This window comes from Macrobrachium rosenbergii, chromosome 8 (assembly GCF_040412425.1).
Source record: "Macrobrachium rosenbergii isolate ZJJX-2024 chromosome 8, ASM4041242v1, whole genome shotgun sequence".
NCBI classification, from domain to species: Eukaryota; Metazoa; Arthropoda; class Malacostraca; order Decapoda; family Palaemonidae; genus Macrobrachium; species Macrobrachium rosenbergii.
The window spans coordinates 72,035,966-72,062,767 of NC_089748.1; the positions used below are offsets into that span (position 1 = coordinate 72,035,966).

The 26,802-nt window shown below is 37.6% G+C and overlaps 1 protein-coding gene across 1 annotated transcript in view; it reads right to left on the minus strand.

The window, feature by feature from the left end:
- Positions 1 to 831: 831 nt before the first annotated feature.
- Positions 832 to 26,802, minus strand: part of Zdhhc8 (zinc finger DHHC-type containing 8) — a 158,439-nt gene continuing 132,468 nt past the window's right edge. Inside the window, 1 exon segment of the mRNA XM_067108001.1 lies at positions 832 to 4,088. Within this exon segment, the coding sequence (XP_066964102.1) occupies positions 2,921 to 4,088 (1,168 nt within the window). The 3' untranslated portion in view covers positions 832 to 2,920.

The window sequence follows — 26,802 nt, forward strand, 5'->3', positions numbered from 1 at the left end:
ATCTTGATACGATAAAACACTTAGAATTAAGTGCTGATGAAACTTCCCTATAATTCTGGTTTTTTGATAACAAAATCCTTTGAATTTCATGACATTCATCTATTATCCTACTTTTTTGTTTAAAAGTTCCAAAGGTTCTTGAATGTATTTTTGGGGAATACTGCTCTTTATTATCATTTATTAAGTAGCTTAACTAGACCACTGAGGTAATTTATTCAGCTCTAACAAGGTTGGCCTGAAGGATTTGTCTTTATTAAAAGTTTAGATTTTATTCATCAAATTACAGCTTAGCAGTGGGTTCTTGCTTTCTTATGAAAGGCATCCAGTCTCAAAGTACCACAGACTATTCCCTCTTATGACAAACTGACCATGATGCTTCATTATTTTTTCAAGGAACTGCTAGTTCTTGCACCTATTTATAAGTAGACTTCAATGATTCATAGAATTCAAAAGAAACAGCACTAGTCCGACCCTTTTCTATATAATTTTATTGCATTGCAGCAGTTTCTCTTTGTCCTATAGTTTTTGAAACCTTTCTCATCTTCTGGCTCTAAAAACAGGTTCTCTTTCTTTCATCACCAATCTAGCCTCTAAGTGCAAGATTTGCTAGACATATGTGGTTGCCCTCTTTGAAGAATTACTGAAACAAATTTTTTTAATGAGAAGTTTATAAATCACTTCTATCCACCTCCCCTTCATTTGGGGTAATGCTTGAGGTGTGCTTTTGCACAAAACTCTTTTAGAAGGTAAATGCACTGATGGTTCTTTGTAGCATCCCTTCGGCCAAAGCTGCATTGTTTTCTGCCTTGTTATTTTCCATGTTCTATATTATTTCTTTTTGAATTTCTTTGCTGACCTTATCCCCAAGATTTTTTGGGGTGAGCCTCAAGTTTATATAGCAATGTGACTCAATGGTCTGGTTTAAATATTACTTAATAATACCAACTTTTCCATCCATCTATAATCCAAAACTATGGAATTCTCTCTCAAGCTTAGGCTGTTGTCAACCATAAAACAATTTAATCAGGTTGTCAAGTCTTATACCTAGACTCTCTGGCAGCTTGCCTCTGATTCTTAAAACTTGAATGGAGGCAAAGGTACCCTTTTTGTAACCTTTTCCCCAAATCCCTTCAAGCCTGGGCTACAAGGGCACCAAATTGCCTTTCCCTTCAGCGTTCCATGGCTAAAAAATCAAAAGCCAACAAAGCTTTTATCAATTAATTTATACAATTAAAAACTATAAACCCTATAAATTTTTTTCATTAGAATCTCTCATATTTTGAACTAAGTACATAAAAATGTACATGTAAAGGCTGCCACTGTAATAATTTTATTATGCTTCAAGAATACTTTGTAATCAAAGTACACTCTTGCACCTAGGAAAATTTCTGGCTAAATATCAGTGAAATTCAGTTACATCATTATGCCTGAAATTTCTACATTAATATCTAACCTATGCATTTTCTTGCATAGTAACAATATCAGCTCCAATATACAAAAGTTTTGCAGGGGAATAGACTAGATTGGCATCATTTGTTTCATACAAAAGTGTTAACAGTTTTAACAAATAAAAACAGCAAAAGGCTGACATTTAGGTATTGCACATTTAACTGAAAACATAAGTGGTGAAAAACGAATATTAGCAATTTACATAGTAATTAAAAATGACTTTTACTTACAAAGGCATGGTGATCAGGTGGAGGTGGACATTTTTAAAACCCATGACTATTTTCTTTTGATGATAATTGGCAAACCTTTGAGGTGAAGCTGAAAACACTTTACTACTTCATACCTATGTAATCTGTAAATGCTATAATGTCTGGTAATAAGTAACCCAATAAGAATAATGTTTAGACATAAGGAAAATTCAAGAAATCCACCAAATTTGAAACATTTAAAACATAGCAAGAAAGAAGCAACTGCTATTCTTATGGATTACTTGTATTTTGAGTGTGTTTGCCAGAAACTATTTCGCAAATTTACTCTTATATGATATACAATGACCCAGTAAATAAAAAAATATAGACAAGATGACTAGTCTGTAATACTACAGTTAATATGAGAATGGCAATGATATTCACTAACAGCAAATTCCAACTTTGAGAAAGGAACAAGGATCTGATCTGAGCCCGACATATAAAAATGGAAGTTTAACATACAGTATATGGAGTTCAGGAATGTATTGTGGCAGGTGGTGGAATATTCACAGGGAGAGTTAATTTGGTGGAGAATACTGCAAATTCCAGTACCCAAGGGTCCAAGCAGGTGTTGCGGAGCATTGGCAAGATTGGAAAATGCACACATAATTACAGTTACAAGGCATGGCAAATGGACCACAGAACCAGCTATATTATGATTTTTCACAGATTTTTCCCATTCCGATTGCAAATTCAAGTTTCTTTATAAAATTTATAAAATACAAAATAAAAACAATATCTCTTCAGTAATTTAAACTAATGCAAATAAAATAAATCAATTGAAATCAAACTCTAAATGCCCATTTTTTCAATTCTTTTAGTTGATTGTAAAATCTGAGGGCCAAAGTTCTAGGCAACACACTGCTACTGTCAATAACACAGCAGTAGCAATTGTTCATGGTTACCCAAGCTGCACTAACTCTTCAGGCTCATTTTCTAGTAACACTGATCTTTGAGGAAGAGATAAAACAAAAAGTGACTAGCATAGGTGCAAATTGGCAAGTAGTGCCCAATTTCTGACAAGAAAACATATTGTCTGCCCTCATGCTATGTTTTGCTCCACTGGACACTAGGCTTGGCACAATGTCAAAATCACTACACCACCTCAACCCCCTTTCGTTCTTGTGGCTGACTGCATCACAACGGGACAGATACTCACACATACACACAAAAACATAAAAACACTCAAGCTACCCATCTGCTTGGTGTGTAAACTGGGTCCTTCACACACTTATTTCATAATTCATATCATACGTTGAACGGCGATCAAGATCTTGTGGGGTGGCTAGACGATGATCAGGTTTTGGGGTGTGAGTAGGGCTCAATGTTCCACCATGGGGTCCTCGCTGATTAAAAACAGTTCCATGGTGCCCATCATGTGGAACCCCATGATGAGCCTCATGAGGTACCACATGAGGGCCTTGGTGATGTGGAGGCCCACGCGAAGACATTTCTATGCTATCCATCATATCAAGAGATCTGACAAAAGATACTGGTCGTTTTTGACCAGGGCTTGGTCTACCACCTTCTGTTGGGGTAGGTGGCGTTACTAAACCACCTGCATAATTCTTCCGTCTAATTTGTGGTGATTGGGGCCCTATGTGACTGGGACCAGAATTCCTGCGGCCAACAGTCATTGGCTGCTGGGGAGGATATCCTTGGTGTGGAGGATGGCCTATATGATGGGTGTAAGTAGCTTGATGTGTTTGAGGGTAATGAGCCCCATGAACACCTGCTACTTGTGTATGATGTATGGAAGGGTAATAATGAGTGGGAGCACAAGTCTGAGTTGGACTGGTTGGATTTGAACGATATTCATGTGGTCCGCAAGTTTGATAAACGACACCAGGTTCTCCTGGCCCAGGCTGACAATACTGTGGAGGAGACTGGTCTCTCCAAGTATACTGACCATGTTGAGGAGATCCAGCTAGCTCTTGGATATTATCAAACATTGTGGCTGTCCTAGGATAACCTCCACTGGGTTCGGAAGGCTGTCGTATAAGCTCTGATTCAGACATGTATCGACGCTGTGGGGAACCGTTTGGTTGTGAATTATGAGGTGGCTCATATGAATACTGAGGATAATATTGAGGAGGTCCTCTTGTCCCATCATTACCAATGCCAATAAAATCAGGTCGACGAGGCTGTGTTGGAGTGCTTGGATTTGAACGCCTCAATGGAGAGGACATAGCAAGAGGTGTTGGTACACCACCCAGTTGTTTCATACGATGATGAAGAGTTGGAGAACCAGGGACACCCTGATATACTTGCTGCCCATTAGGGCTTGATGGTCCAGTACGTGGACCTCCTGGAACTGGGGGTGATGTCTGCACGGGGCGATCAGGTGACAGTGGGTCTGGAGTGGTGGATCTTGATCTACCATCCAGTCCTCTGAAAATAAAAAACAATGATGGTCAATACCAATATCTCAAATATGGAAAGGAACATATGCATATATTATAAAAATTACCTCTCTCAGAATTACAAACACCTGCATCAAAACAGGCTAACAGCTTAATAAGTGTAACAATCACTGATTGACATAATAACTAGATTTTACAAGCAGTAACTAGTAATTATAAATTTACTTGCAGAAATGTTCTGTAAGTATCAAAAAGTAACTTCTGCATCCTACAGTCAACACAAAATAACAATGAACAAGAATAGCAAGTTACATTATAAATGGATAATTGAGACTGACAAGTTGAAAATGTCATAAAAATTCTCCTTTGAATTTAACGTAAACTACAAATTTTATCTTTCATATATATAAATTTAATCAATTTGAATATTTTAAATACAAAAAAAAAAAAATAAATAAAATAAAAATATAAAAGTTTCGAGTTTCCTTAACAGTGAAGCCCATAGCAGCTTATACTAACTAGTGTAGGCCAAGCCCAGATTCAACCAATCTGTTATTTATATTCTACAGTATGCTTAACTTTATGTAATACAGTACAATGAATTGGAAGGGAAATAATATGCCGATTATTTAATAACAAAGACTGTATTGTACAGCGAATGAGAGAGTTCAAAATCATAACTTAGGAGTAAAACATATACTGCATCACCGTCTAGTATGCACAAATCTATATATATAAAAATGGATGTACATATGTATGTGTGTGTGTGTATGTTCCCGCATAACTCTGAAACGCATTGCACAATTTAAACCAAACTTGGTATACATGTGACTTACTATCTGGGAAAGAATACTGTGGGGGTAAGACATCACTGGCACCAAAGGGGGTGAGGGTGGGAAGGGGGTGGCATGTAAAAATAACTGAAAAAGACAGATTCTCGTGTTTAATCCATAGTTTTCGAGGTCACTGAGATGAAGTGACACTCCCAATGCCACAAGTACAAGTTCAGCTCCGATATGAAGAGGGGTTGAGAAGGGTGGGAAGGGGGTGACATGTAAAAATGACCGAAAATGACATATATTAGTGTCTAATCCAGTTTTTGAGGTCGCTGAGATGAATAGTGACACTCCCGATGCCCTTTAAGTCCAAGTTCAACCCCAATAGGAAGGGGGGGGAGGGGCAAGAAGGAGTATGAAGGGGTAACATGTAAAAATAACCAGAAACGACAGGCCTGATAGGAAGGGGAGGTGAGAAGGGGTGGGAAGGGGGTTAACATGTAAAATTAACCAAAAAACACAGATCTTAAGTGTCTAATCCATAGTTTTTGAGGTTGCTCCCTGAGATGAACTGTGACACTTCCGATGCCCTCTAAGTCCAAGTTCAGCCCCGATAGGAAGGGGGGGGAAGGGGTGACACGTACAAATAACTGAAAACAGACATTAGTGTCTAATCCATAGTTTTCAAAGTAGCTGAGATGAATAGTGACACTCCCAATGCCCTTTAAGTCCAAGTTCAGCCCTGATAGGAAAGGGAGGAAGTGAGAATGGGTGAAAAATAAAATGTCAAAAAAGACAGATATTAGTTTCTGATCCGTAGTTTTTGATGTCGCTGAGATGACACTCCTCGTGCCCTTTAAATCTAAGTTCACCCCAATAGGAATGGGGGGTTAGTTAGTTATAAATGATTGGTTTAACCAGACCTCTGAACTCTTTTAGGGTTCTTCTCGGGCTGGGAAAAGAATGGGGGAAAGAGTACAAAAATTAAGTAGTTAACTAAATAAAATAATAAAAAAAGGGGAATTAGAAAAAAAAGGGTGGGGAGAAGATTATATTTTACTTATCAATTTAATTTTTGTTTAAGAAGAGAATGATATTATTAATTGAAAAAGTGATTACCTTCTGCTAGAATATCCTTTATTGATTTATTTTGTAAATAAGTCTTTCTTTCATGATGCCATCTGGGACAGTCAATCAATATGTGTTTGATTGTTACTGGGATGTTACATCTTTCACAAGTTGTTGGTTTGTGTGCGGAGTTGACATCAGATGACCATGTGAGTCTGGAGTGTCCTATTCTGAGTCTTGTTAAAATAACCTCATTGATTCTTTGCTTTTTAGGTAGAAGAATGCCACTTTAACTGTTCTTAATTTGTTTTTAGTTTGTTTTATGGGGGTATATTTGTCAATCATTTTGCCAATCCCTATAAATTAAAGGAGTTTAACTGATGCTAGCCAGTCTGATAAGGGGCTTTCATAGTAGTTGGGGATTGAACAAGCCAATTTTGCAGCTTTATCTGCTTTCTCATTACCCTCAATGCCTACATGGGCTGGGATCAACAAATTTGAATTTGAAGGCGTTTGTAATTAACTGATGTATTTCCTGTTGTATATTTTGGACAAGGTGATTATTTGATTTAAATGATCCTATTGCTTCAATTGCACTTCTTGAGTCGCTCAATACTGAGTGCTGAAGGAATTCCTTTTTTGTTATAATCTTGAGAGCCAATTGTATGGCTGTTAATTCTGCTGTAAATACTGATGATATTGGAAGGCCCATTTGGATAGTTTATCACTTGAATAGGCTGATGAGCCCACTCCAGCTTCATTTTGGATCCATCTGTGTAGATTATGAAGGGATTACCCTTCGTCTTATGTGTTCCATGGCATGTTGATTGTACATTTCTGTGTTGGACATATATTTCTTTGAAAGATATGATAAATATGTGCATATTTTGCCCGTTTTAGTGTCCATGGTGTGACCAGATTTTATTTCTTGGGTAAATTGGGTATGTGTTATGTAAATTCAATAGATGATTAGTTTTTAGTAAATGAGTTTTGATTTGGGTTATTATTTGTATTTTGATTGAGAAATTTATTTGATGCAGGAGATGTGCCTGCTTGAAGGGATAAACCTCTTCTTAAAGTAATTAGAGTCTCTGTAATATTTTAGAGGCAGCTGGCCTGCCTCTGCTAAGATTTCAAGACAGTTGGAGATGACGGAAGGCTCTGTTACGCCTCGTGCTCCCTAAACGATGTAAAGCATCTAGAGATTTTAAGTTGTTTCTGAGGCAGTTGAATAAATTGGACAGCTATAATTTATAATTGATAGTACTGTTGCATTGTATAACATTAACATTGTGTCTCGTCCTGCACCCCATTTGGTGTGTGAGATTTTCTTTAATAAAGTAAGGGCTTTAGATCCTTTGGCTTTGATATATTTTGACATGATCTTTCCAATTTAAATGTTGGTCAAAATTATACCCAAATATTTAACACTATTGCACATGTTTATCTCTTCATTATAAAGATATAACTTAATGGTTTGTTGTTTCAACATCTTTTGTCTTTGTGAAGACAATGCCATTTGTTTATTACCGACAACTTGAAAGCCCTACGGAATTGGTCAAGTGGTTATATTTTTATTGCTATATTAAGTATTCTTTGAGCATGTCTCAAAGAATAACAAATAATAAATTACAAAATCATCCACATACAAACTATTTTGTACACCCACCCACTCAGGCCCAGGTTCATAGTAATGTCATCTGTGCCAGGGCAAATAGATGCAGCTCAAAACACTGCCTTGGGGATACCCTCCTCTTGTATGTAGCAATTTGAATATGTATTTTCTATCGTTACTTGAAATATACATTTGTTAGAAAATTATTGATAAATATTGGAAGGTGACCTCGAATATTGGACCTGTGGAGTTGTGCATAATATTGTATCTCCCATGTGGTATCATATGCTTTCTACATCAAAGAAAATAGCCACTGTCAGCTTTTTCTTTTCAAATCCTTTTAATATGATCGATATTGGCCTATAATTAGTGGGGTTGCTAGGGTCTTTTCTGGTTTACTGATGGAAATTTATGTTGTGCATGTCTCATTTAGTTGGGAAGACATCGTTAGCCATATGCTATTATATAATTTTAATAAGAATTCTTTAGCTAGTGTGGCTAAATTCTGGATCATTTCAAAAGAAATCATATCATGCCCATGGCTGATGATAGACATGATTTTAGGGCAAAATTAAGTTCGTTCATATTGAATTCTTAGGTTATAATCAAGGTCCTCATCAGTTTCAAAATTAAGTGTATGATTTATTTTTTTGTGTTCTAATTCCTTTGAAGTGTTCATCTAAATTAGAATAAGCACTAATATCTTCTATATGTTTGGCTAATATATTTTGAAATATCTTGTAGGTTATGATTTTGTTTGCCATTATAGTATTGGGCTTCTAGGTGGTCTTACATGTTTACCACTGATTTTCTGGATTTTGTGCCATATTTCCTTAATTGAAGTATTTGGTGACAATTCCGATGCCATAATTTTCCACGACTGAGCTTTTGAATATTATTGTTTTGAAATTTTGCATTATATTTATTGAAAAGTGGTTTAATGTGATCAATAGTTATACTTATAACTATTATCTTGTTTGGTTGTTTATATTACAAGGGCCTTTATTAAGGGTGTTTAATCTGGACTTTAGTCTACTCAAATTACGTGCCAGTGTGTGTTTGGTTCGATTTAAGAGAAATTATTAGACCACCATGGAGCAGGGGATATATTAGGGGTTGAAGAAGTTTTGGGGATGCATTTATCTGCAGCACTGATTACAAAACTGGAAAAGAAATCATTGTGACATTATTGTTTTGATTTAATGGGAAGGGAGGATATTTCTAGTTTGTAAATTGTATTTATCCCAGTCAGCTTTCAGTAAGTTATATTTTATGGGAAATGATTGTTTTGGTTGTTCAAATAATTCAAAACAATTGGAAAGTGATCACTAGTATATGTGTGGTAAGTCTAGGACATTCCATTCCAGTCTTTCAATTAATTCCAGTGAACATAATGAAATATCTATTGAGGAGAAGGTTAAATGAGTTTTTGAGAAGTGCGTTGGTGAATCCCCACTTTCATTCAGGCAATGTAAATTCTGAACATTTATGCAATTCTCAATGTTTGAGCAACTAAGTTACTAGCATGTGAGCTGTCCCACAATGGGTTATGGGCATTAAAAATAGCCTACTATTAGTAGGGGCCATTTACATTATTTACTATTTGTGGTAAATCACTAAAGTTTGAGTTAAAATTTGGCTGCTTATATAGATTTATTATAGAACAATTTGATTGTCTGGCATATGCAATTTGATTGCAGTTATTTGATATGACAGTGATGTAATATTTAGGGGTTCATAAGTTGAATTATTATGAACATATATAGCTGTTCTAGCTTGCCATCCACTATTGGTGAGTGGCAAGCTAATTTACTAGTTTCTAAAAAACAGGTTTATGTTCCTTTAGTATTCTCTGGATTTCACCTGGCGAGCCGGTAGAAAATCCATTCATGTTCCACTGAATTATTTTATTGGTCATTGTTTGGGGAATGGCGTTAGATTTTGTAAGTTAATTGATGATTTAGATACATCCCGTAACATTTAAGAGAGTTTGTGTTGCTTTGTGGTTTCTTTGCAGCTAGGTTTGATTGCTGAATATTTGATGCATTGATCGGTTCTTCTTCATATTTCCTTATTAGAAAATCTATTTGAGTTTTGATCATGTTTTCTTTAGTTTTAAGGATTCTGAGCATAGTTAGCCATCTTGATGGAATGTTAAAGAACATTCGGAACCTAAGTAAAGTTATTTATGAAATTTCGGGTTATATTTTCATTTTGTTAGGTAAGCGATTATGCGTAATGATGAAACACTCTTGACATCCACAAGATAAATCATGTTCCAGTGTTCAAGGAATGGTTCTAAATTCTGGGTCCCCATCTATGCTCCCATTACTGGATGTTGTAATATTTTTTGTTAGGAATTTCTGGTATAGGCATACTGGATCTCCGATGTGCTGGTACAAAATTTTGATTTGAATTTTAGGTTTATTATTATTACTATTCTTTGGTCTTGTTGAGGTTGATTTGATGTGGTTGTAATTTGATTAATTTTATGGGTTTTGGTTCTTCAGTGGGATGTTTAATTGAAGTTTCTGCATTGATTTGTTGATGAGAGTGCAGAATAGTTGATTTATCCATATTTGGGAATTATTATTTATATTTGTCTTGGATTGTGGAACACTATGGATTTCCACTTGTGATGCAGTTAATGTAATCTGTTTCTGATTAATGGGTGAGACTGGGATTTTGCTAGATCGATCTGTGAATGGAATGTTAGGTTTTTTCCTTAGGGAGTTCTGTCAATTACTTTCCTTTTTTTATTATAGTTATTTTTGTCAATTAAGTTTTCTGTGATGATGTTAATGCATTATGAGTTTCCAGATCTGGATTATTAACCTCTGTTGATTTTCCATATCATTGGAATTAGTTTCTGAATGATTAACTTACCATTGCTGGGGAGGCCTGTTGTAACTGTACTCTTGGGCTTTTATGAATAGTAGAGGAGGAGAGTGTGTCACATCTATTCTGTGTTGAGATTCTTTATGTTTATTATGAGTTGTTACAATATTTGAATATGAATGGAGTTTGCTGGGTCATTGATTCCTCTCACCTTTAATTCGAGTTTGGCTTTTAGTTAGCAGGCATACCAGTTCTGTCCATTAACATTTGTAATTCTGTATAATATTGATAAAATATACAGTCTTTAGATTTAGCATGATGATTTAATTTGCAATTTACACATTTGAAGGTTTGCATTTCCAATTTGTTGTGTGGTTTTCCAGAACATACAGCACATATAAGCGTTATTTCTACATCTTTTTTGGTTGAATGGCCATATTTTTGACAGTTAGAGCATTGGAGAGGTTTAGGAACAAAGGGCGAACCTCTCTATTCAGTCCCCAAATTTTTATTTTTCGTGGTAGTTCCCGGTTTTGTAAATTTTTATTTTGACTATTTTAATAAGTTTATTTGCATCCCTTCTACTTGGGACAGCATATAATTCCAAGTCATGTATGTTATTGTATCTTAGTTTAAAGAAGTCAATTAAGATTTGTTTGATGGTAGCTCTTTTCATCATTGTCTGGGAGCATTACTGTGCCTTGTGTATAATTAAAGTGTTTCATGGCTGGTTACTGTTACTTTTATTTCATTTTATGTTGGTTATTTGTAGAAAGGTTGTTGATTGGGCTTTGGTTGTTGTTTGTATTAGCCATTCATTGTTTTCTGATATGTCTACATTCCATGTCTTGTGTGGGGTGTATATTTAATAATTTGTTCTCTAAAATGGCTGGTGAGATCTGTTCTTCTGCTTTTAATATTAAAAATCTGGACCAATTGTCTGGTCCAAAAATATGTTCAAAATGAACTAGTGTTGGATTTAGTCGATAGTTATTTCTTTTTTTTTTTTCACATTCATCGGTGATGAGCTGTCTTGTGTTGATGGGGTTTTAGGGGGATTACTTGTTTCTATTTTAGAGTTATTGTCCTTTATGTATGGTTCAGTGTTACAATACTGGGTTTACCAATTTGTTATTATTTGTTTCTTTTTCACTTTCTAGACTCTTGAGTCTTTAGGGATTGATATTTTACTTGGAACAAGATGTTCCGTTGTAGCATTTTCTATCTATGTTAAAGGGAGATTCGGGAGAGACGTTCCATTAGTCATCGACTGTGCCAGAATTTTACCATCATGGGGTCAGGGTACTAATATCCTCAAGACTACTTTGCATAAAAGATATATATATATATATATATATATAATAAAATAATAATAAATCTTGAAAAGATATCATTGGCTTTTATGAAGTTGGATGTTCCACTAATGGCACAAGTGGGAACTGACTCCCAAATGTCCGTGTCCCTATCCTAATCACAATATGGGCTAACCGGACAGAAAGCAGGAATGGGGGGTGAGGAGGGGTGAAATATAAAACATCAAAAATGCTGGGCAATGTAACTGAAGCAACTATAGAGAGAGAGAGAGAGAGAGATTTATTCCTGAACCATCCCCTGATCTCATTCACAATTTTCCCAGGCAGCGCCAGGTTGGTCAGCTAGTTGTATATAAAAAGCCCAACATCAGCTGTTCTTGTGAGATACAATATTAAACTCTCAAATACTGTTTTTAAGGACCAAAAAGATTAAGGTAACTTAGCTTAATCAAACTGAGAAAATGCACGAATTGTGTACCTAAAAAATTTCTTCAAAATTACAGGAATCTTCAAACTTAACATTTGCTTGACACACAAAACATTTTCATTTTACTGGATGTCCATGGAGAAACATCCCTGCAATGTCTTTTTCAATATAGTCATCTCTAAGGGCAAAGCTAGCAGAATGCGCACCAAGTTCAAGTTTTGGTAACTATACAAATTTTCATTTAATTTTTAAATATCCAAAACATTTAAGAGTTCTAAAAACTAGATAAATAGAACCTTATTCCTCTGGAAATCTGAAAAATGGATAAGTGGAGCATCATTCATCATTATTTAATATCTAGTATTAATTCACTAAACTGTCAGGGTTTCTATGGTGCTATATATTTTTAAAGGTCTAGCATTACACCAAGATTTTAGGCAAGTGGACCCAGGTGATTTATGACAATCAGTAGCTAACATAAAACTATCCAGCCACTTTAAGTGGAATATTGTCTTTCAGTGTCATGCTAAACCAGGACAGCTCAAGAGTGGCACCATTATAGCTTCTTTCAAGTCAGAATTGGAATCCTCTGCTGCATCCTTAACATGTCCCCATTACTGTCTTTTCTTTTGGGAGTTAGGTTTCTAGTCTCTTACCAAGAAACCTTCCACAAGGGATTGGAGCTGAACCCTAACAAAGGAGGTTTAAAAGTTATATAAAACTTGCCCAAGGGCAACCTGCAGTACCATGGTAACATCATTCCCTTTCACCAACGATAGAGTGCATTCTTACATTAGATTTTATTTAGTTTGTGGTTAGCCACTATGGTGGCTCTGGTAGGATAAAATTTGTAATGTGATTGGCAAGATTTGACATTTTCATAATGTGTTTGGGTAGACATTATTGTTGTTATTATTATTATTATTATTATTATTATTATTATTATTATTAACCAAGAAAATCGCCTGTTGGGCGTAAGAACGTCGACTAAAATTGTCTGTTGAATGCAGTGGACGAGTAAACGTCGACTACAAAAATTTCAACCTTCTGTCAACTTTTTGGCTAAACGAAATGGTGAAAAACACAGTATTTTAAAACTCTTACATTCTAGTAATATTCAATCATGTACCTTCATTTTGCAACAAATTGGAAGTCTCTAGCACAATATTTCGATTTATGGTGAATTTTTGAAAAACTTTTTTCTTCGCCATTTATAACTCAACCGAAAATTTCAGAAATTCTTTATATATCATTTTGTATAATTTTTGCACTGTTCTATATTAGCTGTTACATAAAGTTTTATATATGAAAATATATAATTTCATATATAATACAATAGAAAATAACTCATGGTTGTAGTTTTATCAGTTTTGAAATATTTTTATATAAATCACGATAACTTATAAAAATTTCAACATTTCAACTTTGATTTCGACGAAATGGTAAAAAAACGCAATTGTAGCTAAAACTCTTACATTCTAGTAATATTCAATCATTTACCTTCATTTTGCAACCAATTGGAAGTCTCTAGCACAATATTTGATTTATGGTGAATTTTTAAAAAACTTTTTCCTTATGTCGCTTTAGAAATTCTTTCAGTCACGTTGTCTTAATGTTTGCACTGTTTTATATTAGTCGTTACATAAAGTTTTATATATGGAAATGTGCAATTTCATGTAGAATACAACAGAAAATAACTCATGGTTGTAGCTTTATCAGTTTTGAAATATTTTCTCTATAAATCACGATAACTGCCAAAATTTCAACCTATCTTGGTTAACTTTAACTCGACCGAAATGGTAAAAAAATGCAATTATAAGCTAAAACTCTTACATTCTAGTAATATTCAATCATGTACCTTCATTTTTGCAACAAACTGGAAGTCTCTAGCACAATATTTCGATTTATGGTGAATTTTTGAAAAAAAAAAAAAAAAAAAAAAAAAAAAAAAAAAAAATTTTTTCCTTACGTCCTCATGCATAACTGCGAACATCTCAGAAATTCTTTTGTCACTTTGTATAATGTTTGCATCGTTTACATTAGTCAACATAAACTTTTATATATGAAAAGGTGTGCAATTTCATGTAGAATACAACAGAAATTAGCTCATGGTTGTAGCTTTATCAGTTTTGAAATATTTTCACATAAATCACAATAACTGCCAAAATTTCAACCTTCAGTCAACTTTAACTCGACCAAAATGGTCAAAACGCAATGTAAGCTAAAACTCTTACATTCTAGTAATATTCAATCGTTTACCTTTATTTTGCAATAAATTGAAGTCTCTATACAATATTTCGATTTATGGTGAATTTTAAAAAAACATTTTCCTTACGTCTCTTGTGTGTAACTCGTGTGTGAACATCTCAGAAATTCTTTAGTCTTAGTTGTTGTAATATTTGCACCGTTTTATATTAGTCGTTACATAAAGTTTTTCTATATGAAAATGTTTTTCATAATTTCATTTACAATACAACAAAAAATAACTCATGGTTGTAGCTTTTATCAGTTTTGAAATATTTTCATATAAATCACGATAAATAGAAAAAATTAGACTTTCGGTCAACTTTAACTTTCGACGAAATGGTCGAAAAACTTCAATTAGCTAAAACACTTTCAGTCTAGTAATATTCAATCAATTAGCTTCATTTTTCAACAAACGGGAAGTCTCTAGCACAATATTTCGATTTATGGTCTTTTGAATTTTTTCGTCCGCTCGTTGCAATTCATGCATCATTTTGTGATAATATTTTCTCTGTGTTGCTTTGATCGTTTAAAATTTGTTATATACCAAAATCATCGCAATGTAGTGTACAACACAACTAAAAAAAATTAAGTCATTAGCTTTAACTGTTTTGCTTACAAGTGCCCATTTGTATACAATTATATTCCGTTTTTTTTTTCATGCTGTCATATATTCCAATATTTATATATGATAATGATATTTTTTTAATTTCTGATGGTTGCATACTAAACTTCAGGCAATGACAAAAAAAAAAATGAGCCAAATGAACTCTTAATCTTAAAAACTAAGCGTGATGTGATTTTTGAAAAAACTTTTTTCTGCTTCGCTTAACTCACGAACGCCGCCAGCATACGGGAGACGTTTTTGTAAATAGGGCTTCGGCGTTAAAGGGTTAACAGAGTTCAACCACACAATGGAAGATAAACCACCTTCCAGTGGATTCATCTCCTATATTGTTTGCACCGAGTTACAAGAAGCTGCTAAGATTCATCTTTCCCCCAAAATGTAATATTAACCTTTTGAGGTTCTGATGATGATTATGGTCGCCATCCATTTTTCAATCTTGAGATTCTGACTGTGACTACAGTTCTCATCAAATGATAATTTTTTGATAAATTTGCCATAAATCATAAAAAAAGCGTTATAAAAATGAAATCTGAATATGGAGCATAGGGATACTTCTTCTTGTCATGGAGTATAGTATACATTAAAATTTATGGCAAACTTTCTTAAAATGCAACAAACTATTATCCAACTTAAGCCACCTGAGTATTTTTTCCGTTTTAAAAATGCACTTTGTGGTATCATACATTGCTCAAATAGTAATGAATTTTTTATCACTGGAAAGACAATTTATCACACTTTTACACTGTATAAAAAAAATTGGATATCCTTTCTCTCCAATTTATCGTGATTTTTAAAAGTTTTTCCATTATAGCTAACTTTTACTCATACTGGTATTTTCTTTTTATTTTTTGGCATTTTAGGCATATCAGGATAAAGTTCAACTCTTTACCTTTAAAATGACACTAAATTCAATAATGCAGCACGAAGTAGAATGTTACACAGACCAATCAAAGAATATTTTTGCTAAGAATTTTTGCTCAGTCAGTGAAAGGTGAGTGTTCTGGCACGGACAATTTGATCCACTTTCCTTCAAATACTCAAAAGGTTAAATCCCCCCAAGCTGAGAGGACTGATCATCACCAGTGACAACATGTGACCAAGCATGCTATTCATGCAACATGCTTCCAAACAGGATTACTATCCTGATGCATGTGCTTCAAATTCTACTCGTCCTTCCACTTAAAGCTCTTGTGGCTAGTCTAATACCAGTATGGTGCACAGCATCTGCAAGTCTTTCCTGGCTAAGAATGGTTAATGAATATACTATACATCTACAGCTCAGTTTTGAAAGAACTCAGGCCATTATTTAACTTAAAATGTACATAATTTCTCTAATTTAATTTTACTCCTATTTCTTGTGTAAAACAGGTTTTGATGAAGGAAAAGCCTATTTTTGGCAGCTACTGTACGTACCAAAGAAGTTACACTCTAATAGTCTCCCAAAGGCTCCAAAAAGACCAACCAATCTCAAAGAATTCTCTTATAGTTGATCTCAGCCAGAATACTAGAGTGCTGGTTGGTACAGTGATAGAATATAAAGGACTCAGGACAAGAAGGCTCTATCTTCTGTCCTACAACAACTACCTCAATTTTTTCCTTCATCCTACTTGCACAGATGTGACAACAGCACATATGTTGGCTATTTTCCTCATTACACGCCAGGGCTGCGCATGATAAATGTTCACCCCAGTCCCATGCCTTTTTGTCAGGGAAAGTGGGTGGGTCTGAGGACTCACAGCAGCTACAAAAAATAAGTTTTTCTTATGTCAAAACCTGTTTTTCTACAGTGTAGCCACTGCTCGTCTTCAAAGGAGCTTAAAAAAGAAATTGACAGGTGACGAAATGGTTTAACTACTAATAATGTAAATAAATCCCAACCACCTTGCTAATTTTTGGTCTAAAGCACAGTCACTGGTTATCAACCATTTTCTTTATTCTGGATACCCTTTAGGGTCTGGAAATTAAGAAGGGAAACAACAAAAGAACCTATATAGGGTTAGGAAATAAGGACCAAGAAACAACAAATGAACCTATATATGTATTATTCTTTGTGGTTTTAAGGTTACTTCCCTAATAATGTTGGGCCTGACTGCGAGATTATTGCACCTTTCCTGGCAATATCTCAGTATGACCACCACTCTCAAGCCAATAGTGCTTCAAGAATTTTTGATCCAAGGTAAAGTCACAGGTTATCGACTATTTTCTTTATTCTGCATACCCATTAGGGTTTGGCAATAAAGAACAGGAAACAACACAAGAACCTACGTATGTATTATTCTTTGTGGTTCTAAGGTTATTTACCTAATTATGTCAGGTCTGGGTGCAGGATTACTGTGCCTTCCCAGTTTCAGGAATACTACTTCTAATAACCAACCCTTGGACTTCTTCAAACGAAACACTTCCGAAGTTAACGATGTACTCAACTTTTGGATGTCATGCAACTCAGGAAAGGAGTGAGGGTCTGCCTTTTTAATGAGGTTGACTAAAATAATTCTCTGCCCATGTTGAGAGGATGGTTTGTTTGTTCTAGGGTTTAAGAAAAATAGGACCATCTGAGAAGTTTGCAGTGACATCAACATAAGGGACATCATGTTTTATCCAAAACACGAGTTCCCTTATCAGAACAAGGGGATTTTCCCTTTAAAAGGTTCTCATTCTTGGCCAAGAATGAAAGGCCAGGAGACAATAGTAAATGACAACTAAGTGTACAAGTGATGAAACTTTGTCCCCATCTAAGAGAACCCATTACAATAACCAGAGCTCCTAATGCCAAAGCAGTCAAGAAGACTGCCTTTTGGAGCAATGAGTTGTAATTGTATTGAGCCCACTGAACCGAGGGGATGACAGGAGTCAAGGAACCTTATTCAGGGACCAGGTAATGGAAAGCCTTGCAGGAGCTGGCCTTTGCAGTTCAATAGACTGGAGAAGGGAACTAACAATATGAAATTTTTATAATAAAATAAAGTTTTAAATATACTTACCAAGTATTTACATAGCTATAGTTTCTAACTAGCATTGCAGCTAAAATTTGAAAACTCGCGGTAGCGATCTTTTGTTTTGGTGTAGGTAACTAGTCCCGCCCACTTTCAGAAAGAGGTAAATAACTTGGCAAAGAATCTCAATTTGTTTATGCCCTTATGTCCATGCAAGGGGAGGAGGGCATCAGGGTGGAAAGGAATGCACCCGACTTCTGTTTGTTTAAACGGTAGTCAACTCAGTGGTGTATGAACTTTTTCAACACCATAGTTTCTCTCTTCTTTTACACTCCCATTGTAAAAAGAGGCTAAAACTCCCTATCTTGAGGCTGTCTCTGACAATTTTTTTGGTTCAAGAGAGGACTCAAGTGTTCAGGAGGCAGGGCAGGCAGTCAGAGTAGTCTTGTATCTTCCATGCCAAGGTGCCAACTAATCAGTCCAAGAAGCTGACAACCTGGAATACCTTGAACAGGTTCCGAAGCAAATGGTCAATTTTGGCTGCCGAAAACATGACCTTAGCTGAAGAAAAAGCTGATCTCCGAGAGGAGGCAATGAGCGCGGAGATGTCCCCCTGAGAGAAGGCAGCGGGCCCCAGGGAAGGAGCTTCTCCAGTGGCATTAGAAACGTATGTTAAACGTACCTTCTATTAACAAGCTGGGCAGGAGGAAAACTAAAAGAAGCTTTCCCTTGCTTCCTCTTGACTGATAGCCAAGTACCTACTTTGCTCAGTGCCTGCCTTACTGGCATAGAAAGCACTGTCTTGGGCAACCTAGAGGACTTGACAGGTTGATTGCTCATCATGAATGTGGAGGCAGGAGAGGATGGGGCCACTGGCGAGAAAAAGGCAGGAAAATTCCGGAGTAAAAAATGAAGAAGTGCTGCATTTGCAGTAGAAGGAGAGTCATCATCTGCATCCTTAATAGACTCCTCTTCCACAGACACTGGTGATAAGGAGAAGTCTGTGGCCGGCTTAGCCACAGGAGGAGGTTTTTACAAAAAACCTAAGATTTCATCCAACCTCTGTTGGATGGGAGCTAAAGCTGGTTCCATGACTAAAGAAGTTGAAGTCTGGCAGTGGGAAGCTGGTGCTGCCAAAACTGAAGCTGGCGCCGAGCACTTAGAAGAGGAGACTGGGTAGTCAGGTGTCAGTGGGTGCTTAGGAGTCTCCGTGCACGCGGGCGCTTCTGGACACTCAGAAACAACTTGGCGCTAGGAAGCCAAGTGGCACTTGGGAAATTCCAATACTGACTCTAGAGGGGCTGAGCGTGAGCCCAACCTCTTGATATAAGACACTGCAGTCATATTGTCTAGGACCAACAAAATGCGAGACCTTTTTGGAGATTTCAATTTTCTTAGATGGAAAGACAGCCAACAGCTCCAGGAAGCTGATATGACACTTCCTCAGAATAGGTCACCATCATCTTGTTACCTTACAGTCCTCCCAATGGCCTCGACCAACCTGCCAAGGAGACATCCATATGTATTATCTGTTTGCCAGAGACCCCTTCCAGATCCACGGACAGAGTATCTTCCCAATCTCATTTGAAGATGATCTCAAAGCTTTTTCCTGACACGGAAGAGCCAAACTCTGTTTACATTCTACAGTTGTAATTTCAGGATTAGATCTACCATAGATGCAAACTGGGCTGTGCAAGGAATCTTCTTGGGTTCTTCCTTATTCTGGTTTGAGTGCTGTTGGGAAGAAACAGCCAGCCACAAAAAAAATCCCAGCCTCAAAAAATGTCTGCTGGATGTAAGGTGGGACTTGTTCCTATTTATTAGAAAACCTTTTGACAGGAGTCTGTCGACTACCACTCTCAGGTTTCATCAGCATTCTTCTCTGGTGCCTCCCCAGATTAGCCAATCATCTAGGCAGGCCAACAATTAAATTCCTTCTTTCTTGAGCTCCCATAAAATAAATTAGTATAGTGGACCCATGCCTATCAGTTAATGGAACTGTGGCTTCCCTATTCACTGGATTCTCTACTGGAACATACAGTATACACACATTATTCGCAGAAAATTCACTTATTTGCGGTATTTTTCATAGAGAATATTCACGAATTACTGTATTTTCATTTTCATGACTAACTGCACTTTTTGTGATAAAACTATTAAAATATTCGGGTACAGGCAGTCTCCGGTTATTGGCGAAAGATTTTTTCCCAACAATGTGACAATAGTTAAACCATGCGGCAATAATAGGCGCTGATATCAGTTATCGGTGCTGATAACGGGGATCAAAGCTGATAACAAATCGATGCTGATAAGTGGGGTCAGCGCCCGATAACTGGGGATGTAGTGCTAATGAGGATCTGTGTCAAAAATCCAGTTATGGTCGTCACTGAAAGCGCTGTAAAACGGATCAATGATAACCAAGCACTGCCTGTTGCACAATATGTCCATTTTAAGTTTTTTTTTTTTTTTTCTTTTTTGAAACTCAATATAGGCCGTTTTAAGCATTTTTACATAATTCAGGAGTTTGAGCTATTCACAGGGGTAGTTGTTTATTTCCATATAATACCAGACATCCGACTGTCCAGTCAAATAAAACAGACTATTATGATCGAGTTATGTTCTGGATGGCTGTTCATATCTTGAATGGTTCGTAAGTTGGTTTTTAATAAGCAGTGCATAATTTTTGTTGATGTTCACATCCCCGAGTTAACTCGGGGGTCATAGATTACCCCCTTCCCTTTCGGGTATTTTTGCAAAAATGTGTAAAAAAAAATTAAACATGCTTTTTATTTCTTTTTAGTTGTTCTGTAAAAGTTAACATGTAGTGCATAACTCTGGTGAAAAATGATTTAATTCTGATGAAAAATTAAAATTACGGAAGATATACAGTAATGAACTTTGAAATATGTCATGTTTACATTCATGAGTTAACTCTGTATTTTCAAATCATGCAATATTATAAAGAATTATAGTACTTTGGATGTTAGAAATGTAAAGAAAATAGAATTTAGGTTCATACAACATTCAAAATTTAGTATTTTTTCCATGCTTTGAAAGTTATGAACTTAAGGAATTTTGCAGGAGCAGCATCTGACACTGGAAATACATAAAGTAAGCAATGCACACTGCCATCTATTGACAAAAATATATACTAAATGTTTCGTATGTGGAGAGGAATTATAGAAAATGGGAATTTATCAAAGAATGAGTTAAACTGGGAAGATAGAAATAAGGAGGAATATTTTATGAGTATGAACGAGTATTCTCATGATTGTAAGAAGAATACACAGGAGTTAATCACAAGAATAACCAAGATAATCAGGGAAGGGGTTAAAGGAACAGGTTTTTCTTCTTCCTTGTGTTCTTCTGTTCTTTGCGAAATGTCTTAATAGCAGAACAGGTGTGCAGAGCAAACTCTGAACTTACAGGTGGCAAAGGCGAGTGTTCCGAACACCGTTTTAACTTGTGACCCTGTCTGTTTGTAACTTGAATGTCCGTAAGTCAGGTGGTGACTGTATGTAGAAAAATTTACAAACAATACGTATTCAAACTTGAGAGGTCGATGATCACCCTTTGTTCGGAAGAATCCTTTTTGGGGGCACTAAATAGTGGTGGCAAGTAAACATGTCTTTCTCTATGGCCTCTTCTAAGAGAGGTAATTTTCTTTTTTTGAAAACTCCTTTAGGGGTGAAAAATATGTGGCCCACTGTACTGTCCCCAAGGAGACTTCAACTGCATGTGATGCTGAGGACGACCCTGAATATGCAAGTCCTACTGGGCTCCACCTCTTCCCTTGCCTTTAATATGCAGTTAAGGAGTTGACTTTCCTTTTTCCTGGTAGGAGCATTGTCTGCTTTGGAGGGGATGCTGCTGCCATTGTTGTCCTCCTTTTTTTGGAGGGATCCTTTGGTAGTGACTGAAGGCTTATATAGCTCTGATTCTTACTTAGCTTTCTTAGGTTTAGGAGGAGGAAACTCTTTAAAAGTATTGTTACCCCAGATTTCCCTTTTCCAAGAACAGCATACACTGTGCAATTCTGTTGTCGATCTTGTTCAATGAGTTGTGCAGCAAGATTCTTCGAACAGTTTCCGACTGAAGGGGGAAGAATGTAATAGAGAGGTTACATTGGGGAGCAAAATATTGGAGCCCAACAATTCTTCCTTGCAAGCCGATTTTTCTCGTAGCAGGGGTCCCACATTGCTGGGTATTCATATCCAATGGGAACTTTTTCCTCCAAAAAGGAAGGGCAAGTGTTGCCCATTCTTTTGTAAAACCATCAGATACTGGAATGGCTGACACAATTGGCTTTATTTCTTCCACTGACTCTCATTTCCCAGTCACCACAAAATTCTGAAACTCTGTTTTCATAAGACTGATTATTTTCAACGTGAAGGGACAGAAGGCTAGTGCCTCCTAGTGATTTTGTTACTTTTATAATAGAATTAAGTTTCATATATACTCAACAAGTAATTACATAGCTATACTTTCCACTAGTGCGGCAGCTTAAATTTTAAAATCCACGGTAGCGCTCTGTTGTTTAGTGTAGGTGACCAGTCCTGCCCACTAACAGGGATACTAGGAATGAATTATCAGACAACCTCATTCTGTTACTGCCCTTATGTCCATCAGAGGGGAGGAGGGTGGGCTCCGATTCTGCAATTACTTGGTAAGTATATATGAAATTAATTTTATGGAAATAACATTTTCATAAAAGTAACTTACCAAGTAATTACATAGCTGATTCCCACATTGACAGGTGGTAGGATACAAGCACATATTCTGTTCCAAAACATTAAGATAAGTAATGAATTTGAAACAGAAAAAAGCTGCTAGCATTGGAAAACAATGCTTGTCATTTCCTTATCAGTTACGAGAGCCATTGCAGTAGAATACTGCCTCTGGTTGGTGCCCATCTTAACTTGTAGTGATGTGGCAGTAAAGCCAAGGTTCGCCTCTACTCATGTGGGAGCTTTGCATCCATGGAATGGCAAAGCATCATTAAGTGCCCTTGCTCTGGGCACAGTACCAAAAAATAAAAGCAACCAGATAACTCTGTCACCTACACTGAAATAAAACAACTACCCATCCACTGAAAGTGGTGGGTGCTCCAGGTACACTGTACCCCCCCCTCCCCCCAAAAAATCTGCACCTTACTACAAGGAGAAGAGACAGGAGGAGAAAATCCTCTGCTTCCTCCATCAGTGCCATGCCAATTACTAATAATGGTCGCAAGGCACTGCAAAGTTTTCAAACACTATTTTGACTTCAAGGAAAATTTAGAAGTGAAGAACTATTATATTTCCAGTGGGCTGATCACCAAACGGAAGTGAGTCACATATTGAGCCTGAAAGCTAATGAGGTAGATGCAATTCTGGCGTCTTAGCTTTTCTTTAACAGGTAAGCAAATCGTTCTCCTAAATCTGAGAGTGAGTCTCAAAACCAAAGTTCATTGGAGATGATGGACAATACATTCACAGACCAAGAGCGAGACAGGATCTCATCCGGACACTCTAGGTATGGATGACCCTCTGATTACAAAGCTTTTTCAGGTAAAACCTGAGAGCTCAACTAGATATTTAGTTCACTCCTGGGCCAGGGATATATGACATTCACTTAAGGGAGAAAACACGGACCCTGTTCACAGACTGTCTCCCTGAGCAGAATCTGCTTGCTTGTCTATACAGGCAGTCCCCAGTTATTGGTGGGGATTCCATTATGACAGTGTGACAATAAGCGAGAATTGCCAATAACCAAAAATCAGCAATTTTCAGCGCTGATAACTGGAGATTGGCGTTTCTGTTAGGTATGTTTGGTGCCGAAAATTGCAGATTTTCATCGCTAGACAAGTGCTGAAAACCTGGATCGCTGATATTCGAAGACTGCCTATAGTCTGAAGCTCACTAACTTGTTTGGCATTGCTAGGGCTACAATGAACAGAGTTTTCTAGTTGAGTTGAGAGGTGTGGAATGGAGAGGCTCGACAGAGGGACTGGCCCTTTAACCACTCGAGAGCAACGTCCGAATTCCAACATACAGAGTAGACGCCTCTCTGCCTTGGAAGTCTCGAAAGACTTCATAGGTTGCTAAGATCTTGGTTGGAAGACAAACTAGACCTCTGTGTTTACATACTAAACCTAGCATTGCTCTATGCCCCTTGAAGGTGGAAGAAGAGAGCCCCCTTGGCGGTCCTCTGGTATTGGAAGAGTTCCGCTATCTGAGCTAAAGAGGAATTCGCAGACGAGATGTTATGACAGCTACACCATTGACAGAAGACCGCCTAATTAGACTGGAGTACTTGGCAAGAAGACTCCCGTCTGCATCTTGCAACAGTCTCTGCAGTTGGTCTTGAAAAGTTCACTTCTTCCAGGCAAGCTCCTGGGCAGTCTGTAAATCTGTCCGAGAAAAGAGTGGTCCACCCTTTAGTGGTATCTTTTGAAGTGAAGTTGTCTGAGTAGATAAGGATTGTGGAAGGAGTTGTGAAGAGTCCACCAACAATCATATCTGGTTTGGGAACCAATATTCATGGTCCAGAATGGGGCTAAAAGTGTCATCATTACATTGCGATGAACCAAAAAACTTATTCAGCCCTTGCTTGACCAAGCTGGAATGCGGACCTAACTTGCAGCATGGCATCAGTTGCCTGTGCAAGAGGGTCCAGGATTGAGAGAGAGAGAGAGAGATTACCACAGTCTAGGTGTGAAATAGGGTTGAGAAGCATTGAAGCCATGAGTGCATAGCTTTCAGCTATCTGACAGGGATGAGAATATATTTAGGGCTGTGGTCTTGTGACAAGATTACCACAGTCTAGGAGTGAAATAGGGTCGATAAGGGCTTCAAGGATTGTGGTCTTGTAACAAGATTACCACAGTCTAGGAATGCAACAGGGTCGATAAGTGCTGAAGTCGTACGTGAAAAGTTTTCAGCTATCAGAGAGATGAGAGGATTAAGATCTTCCGAAGGCTGCGTCCCAAAACTAACTGGTTCCCCAAGCAGGCTCCCCAACCCAGATCCTAAGTGCTTGAATGAAAAACTAGGTCTGGGTTTGTAGTATGAAGGCACCTCTCTTCCAATGGTTTATGCTTGGACAGCCACTACTGTAGGTCCGACCTAATTCGGGACCACGGGGATAAACAACAGAGTCCAGCTGCATTTCCCTGTCCAAAATGTTAGAAAACCTCCTCGCACTTTCCTTTAACGGTAATCGAAGAAGTCAGTGGTCCAGGTGAAGAATGACGTTCCAGAACATAAAGTCAAATGCAAGAGGAGTGAGGACTTGAGATTAGGCTTTCCGTATAGAGGCCAAAACAGATCCTTGCACTAGAGGACTCTGTCATGCCAGACAGACTTGAGATACTCCCAGAGTCCAGTGGGGACATGGAAGGATACTTTCTGCATAACTCAGGTCTTCATCCAAATGCCATTGGAGAGTGGATGACAGGATTGTCTGGTTCATCTTTATCCTGATTTTCCTCTTCTATTCTAAAGAAAAATGGGTGTTGCAGGGTGTGCAGATTCGCTGACTACTATGCGGTCTTGCAAACAACCGAGGGAGCTTTCAGATCCTTGTCCCGACTCGCAGACCACCATGCAGACTAGCTGCTGACCCTGCGGACCCTTTGACAGTCGGCGGACACTTGGACATTTGAGCAAACTCAATTATAATGACTCGATAACACTACACACAGGCCAAAGACATATGCAGAACAACACAGAAGCCTAGCACAGGCATAACAGTGGGTTTGACAAACTGAGCCAAACCCTTCTGCAGAGCAGACACAGTTCTCTCAACTGTGTCCTGAGGAAAGAGAAGTAGGCCTGGAGGCAAAAATAACAGGGCTAAATATGATTGTGCGACTCCCTCAGCAGTAAAAAGCACGCAAGTTTTCTCTTCTTGAGGTTTCAAAGTAAAGAGTGGAGATCTCTAAAAGATATCTCAATCGTCCTTACCCACACAGGACAGGACTCAAGAGACAAACCGAGGAAATGTCTCTCGCCTAAAAACTAGGAGTCATCTATCTTCTTAACCAGTGCTCCTGCTGTCTAAGAGGAGGGAGCTTTCTTCACAAAGCTCAAAAATATTGGGCATAAAAGTCCTCATCTATAAAGGACATAACTCTTAGGATTGTCATGGAAGGGGTGCCTGGTACAGACAAACGGGGCCTCTCTATATGCAGACTAATGCTCTCCGTATGGCACCCAGATGCAGAAAAGTGATACTCAAGAATTGGCGCCAGGTTATCGAGAACTGGCGCCAATGACTTGAAAAAACCAGAGTCGGGAGCTCAACCAGGAACTGGTACTTAAGAAAGAACAACAGTGCATTCTAAAAAATCTGTCCATGAGTGGGTGATAAATGTTCACAGGCATGAGTCAAGTACTGGATAGATATTGATGCTCTGGAATTGGTGGCAAGCAATTGGGAATCGGTGCCAGGTGCTCAGGAGTTGGCACCGAATTTTTGGCAACCAGTACTGAGCATGCAGAGGTAGACAGCGGGCGCTTAGAAGCAGGCGCTGAGAGCTCAGAGACTGTGACTGTCGTATCTTGTCAAGGGTAGACTCTCTAGTCCATTGAAATGTAACAGGAGACGTCTTCATTGTCACTACATCTCTTAAAGGGTTGGGATGCGCCGTGAAAAACACCTAGAACGCCTCTTGTCAGGGATAATGTTGAGTCCGACAACAACTGGTGGACACTAAAAGGAATGCTCTTCCAACACCAGTCTGAGGGTCTTCCACTACGTGAACTGTGAGTGACAGAATTCCGAGGAGGTGACTTCCCATGGGCAAGCCCCACCAACCTCCTTGGACCTTCGGTGAATCTTCTTCCTTCCATCTAGGAGCGTCAAGCGGGGGGACACCACCGCCTCTGCTGCTCTGGAGCCCATGGCTGCCTGGAAGT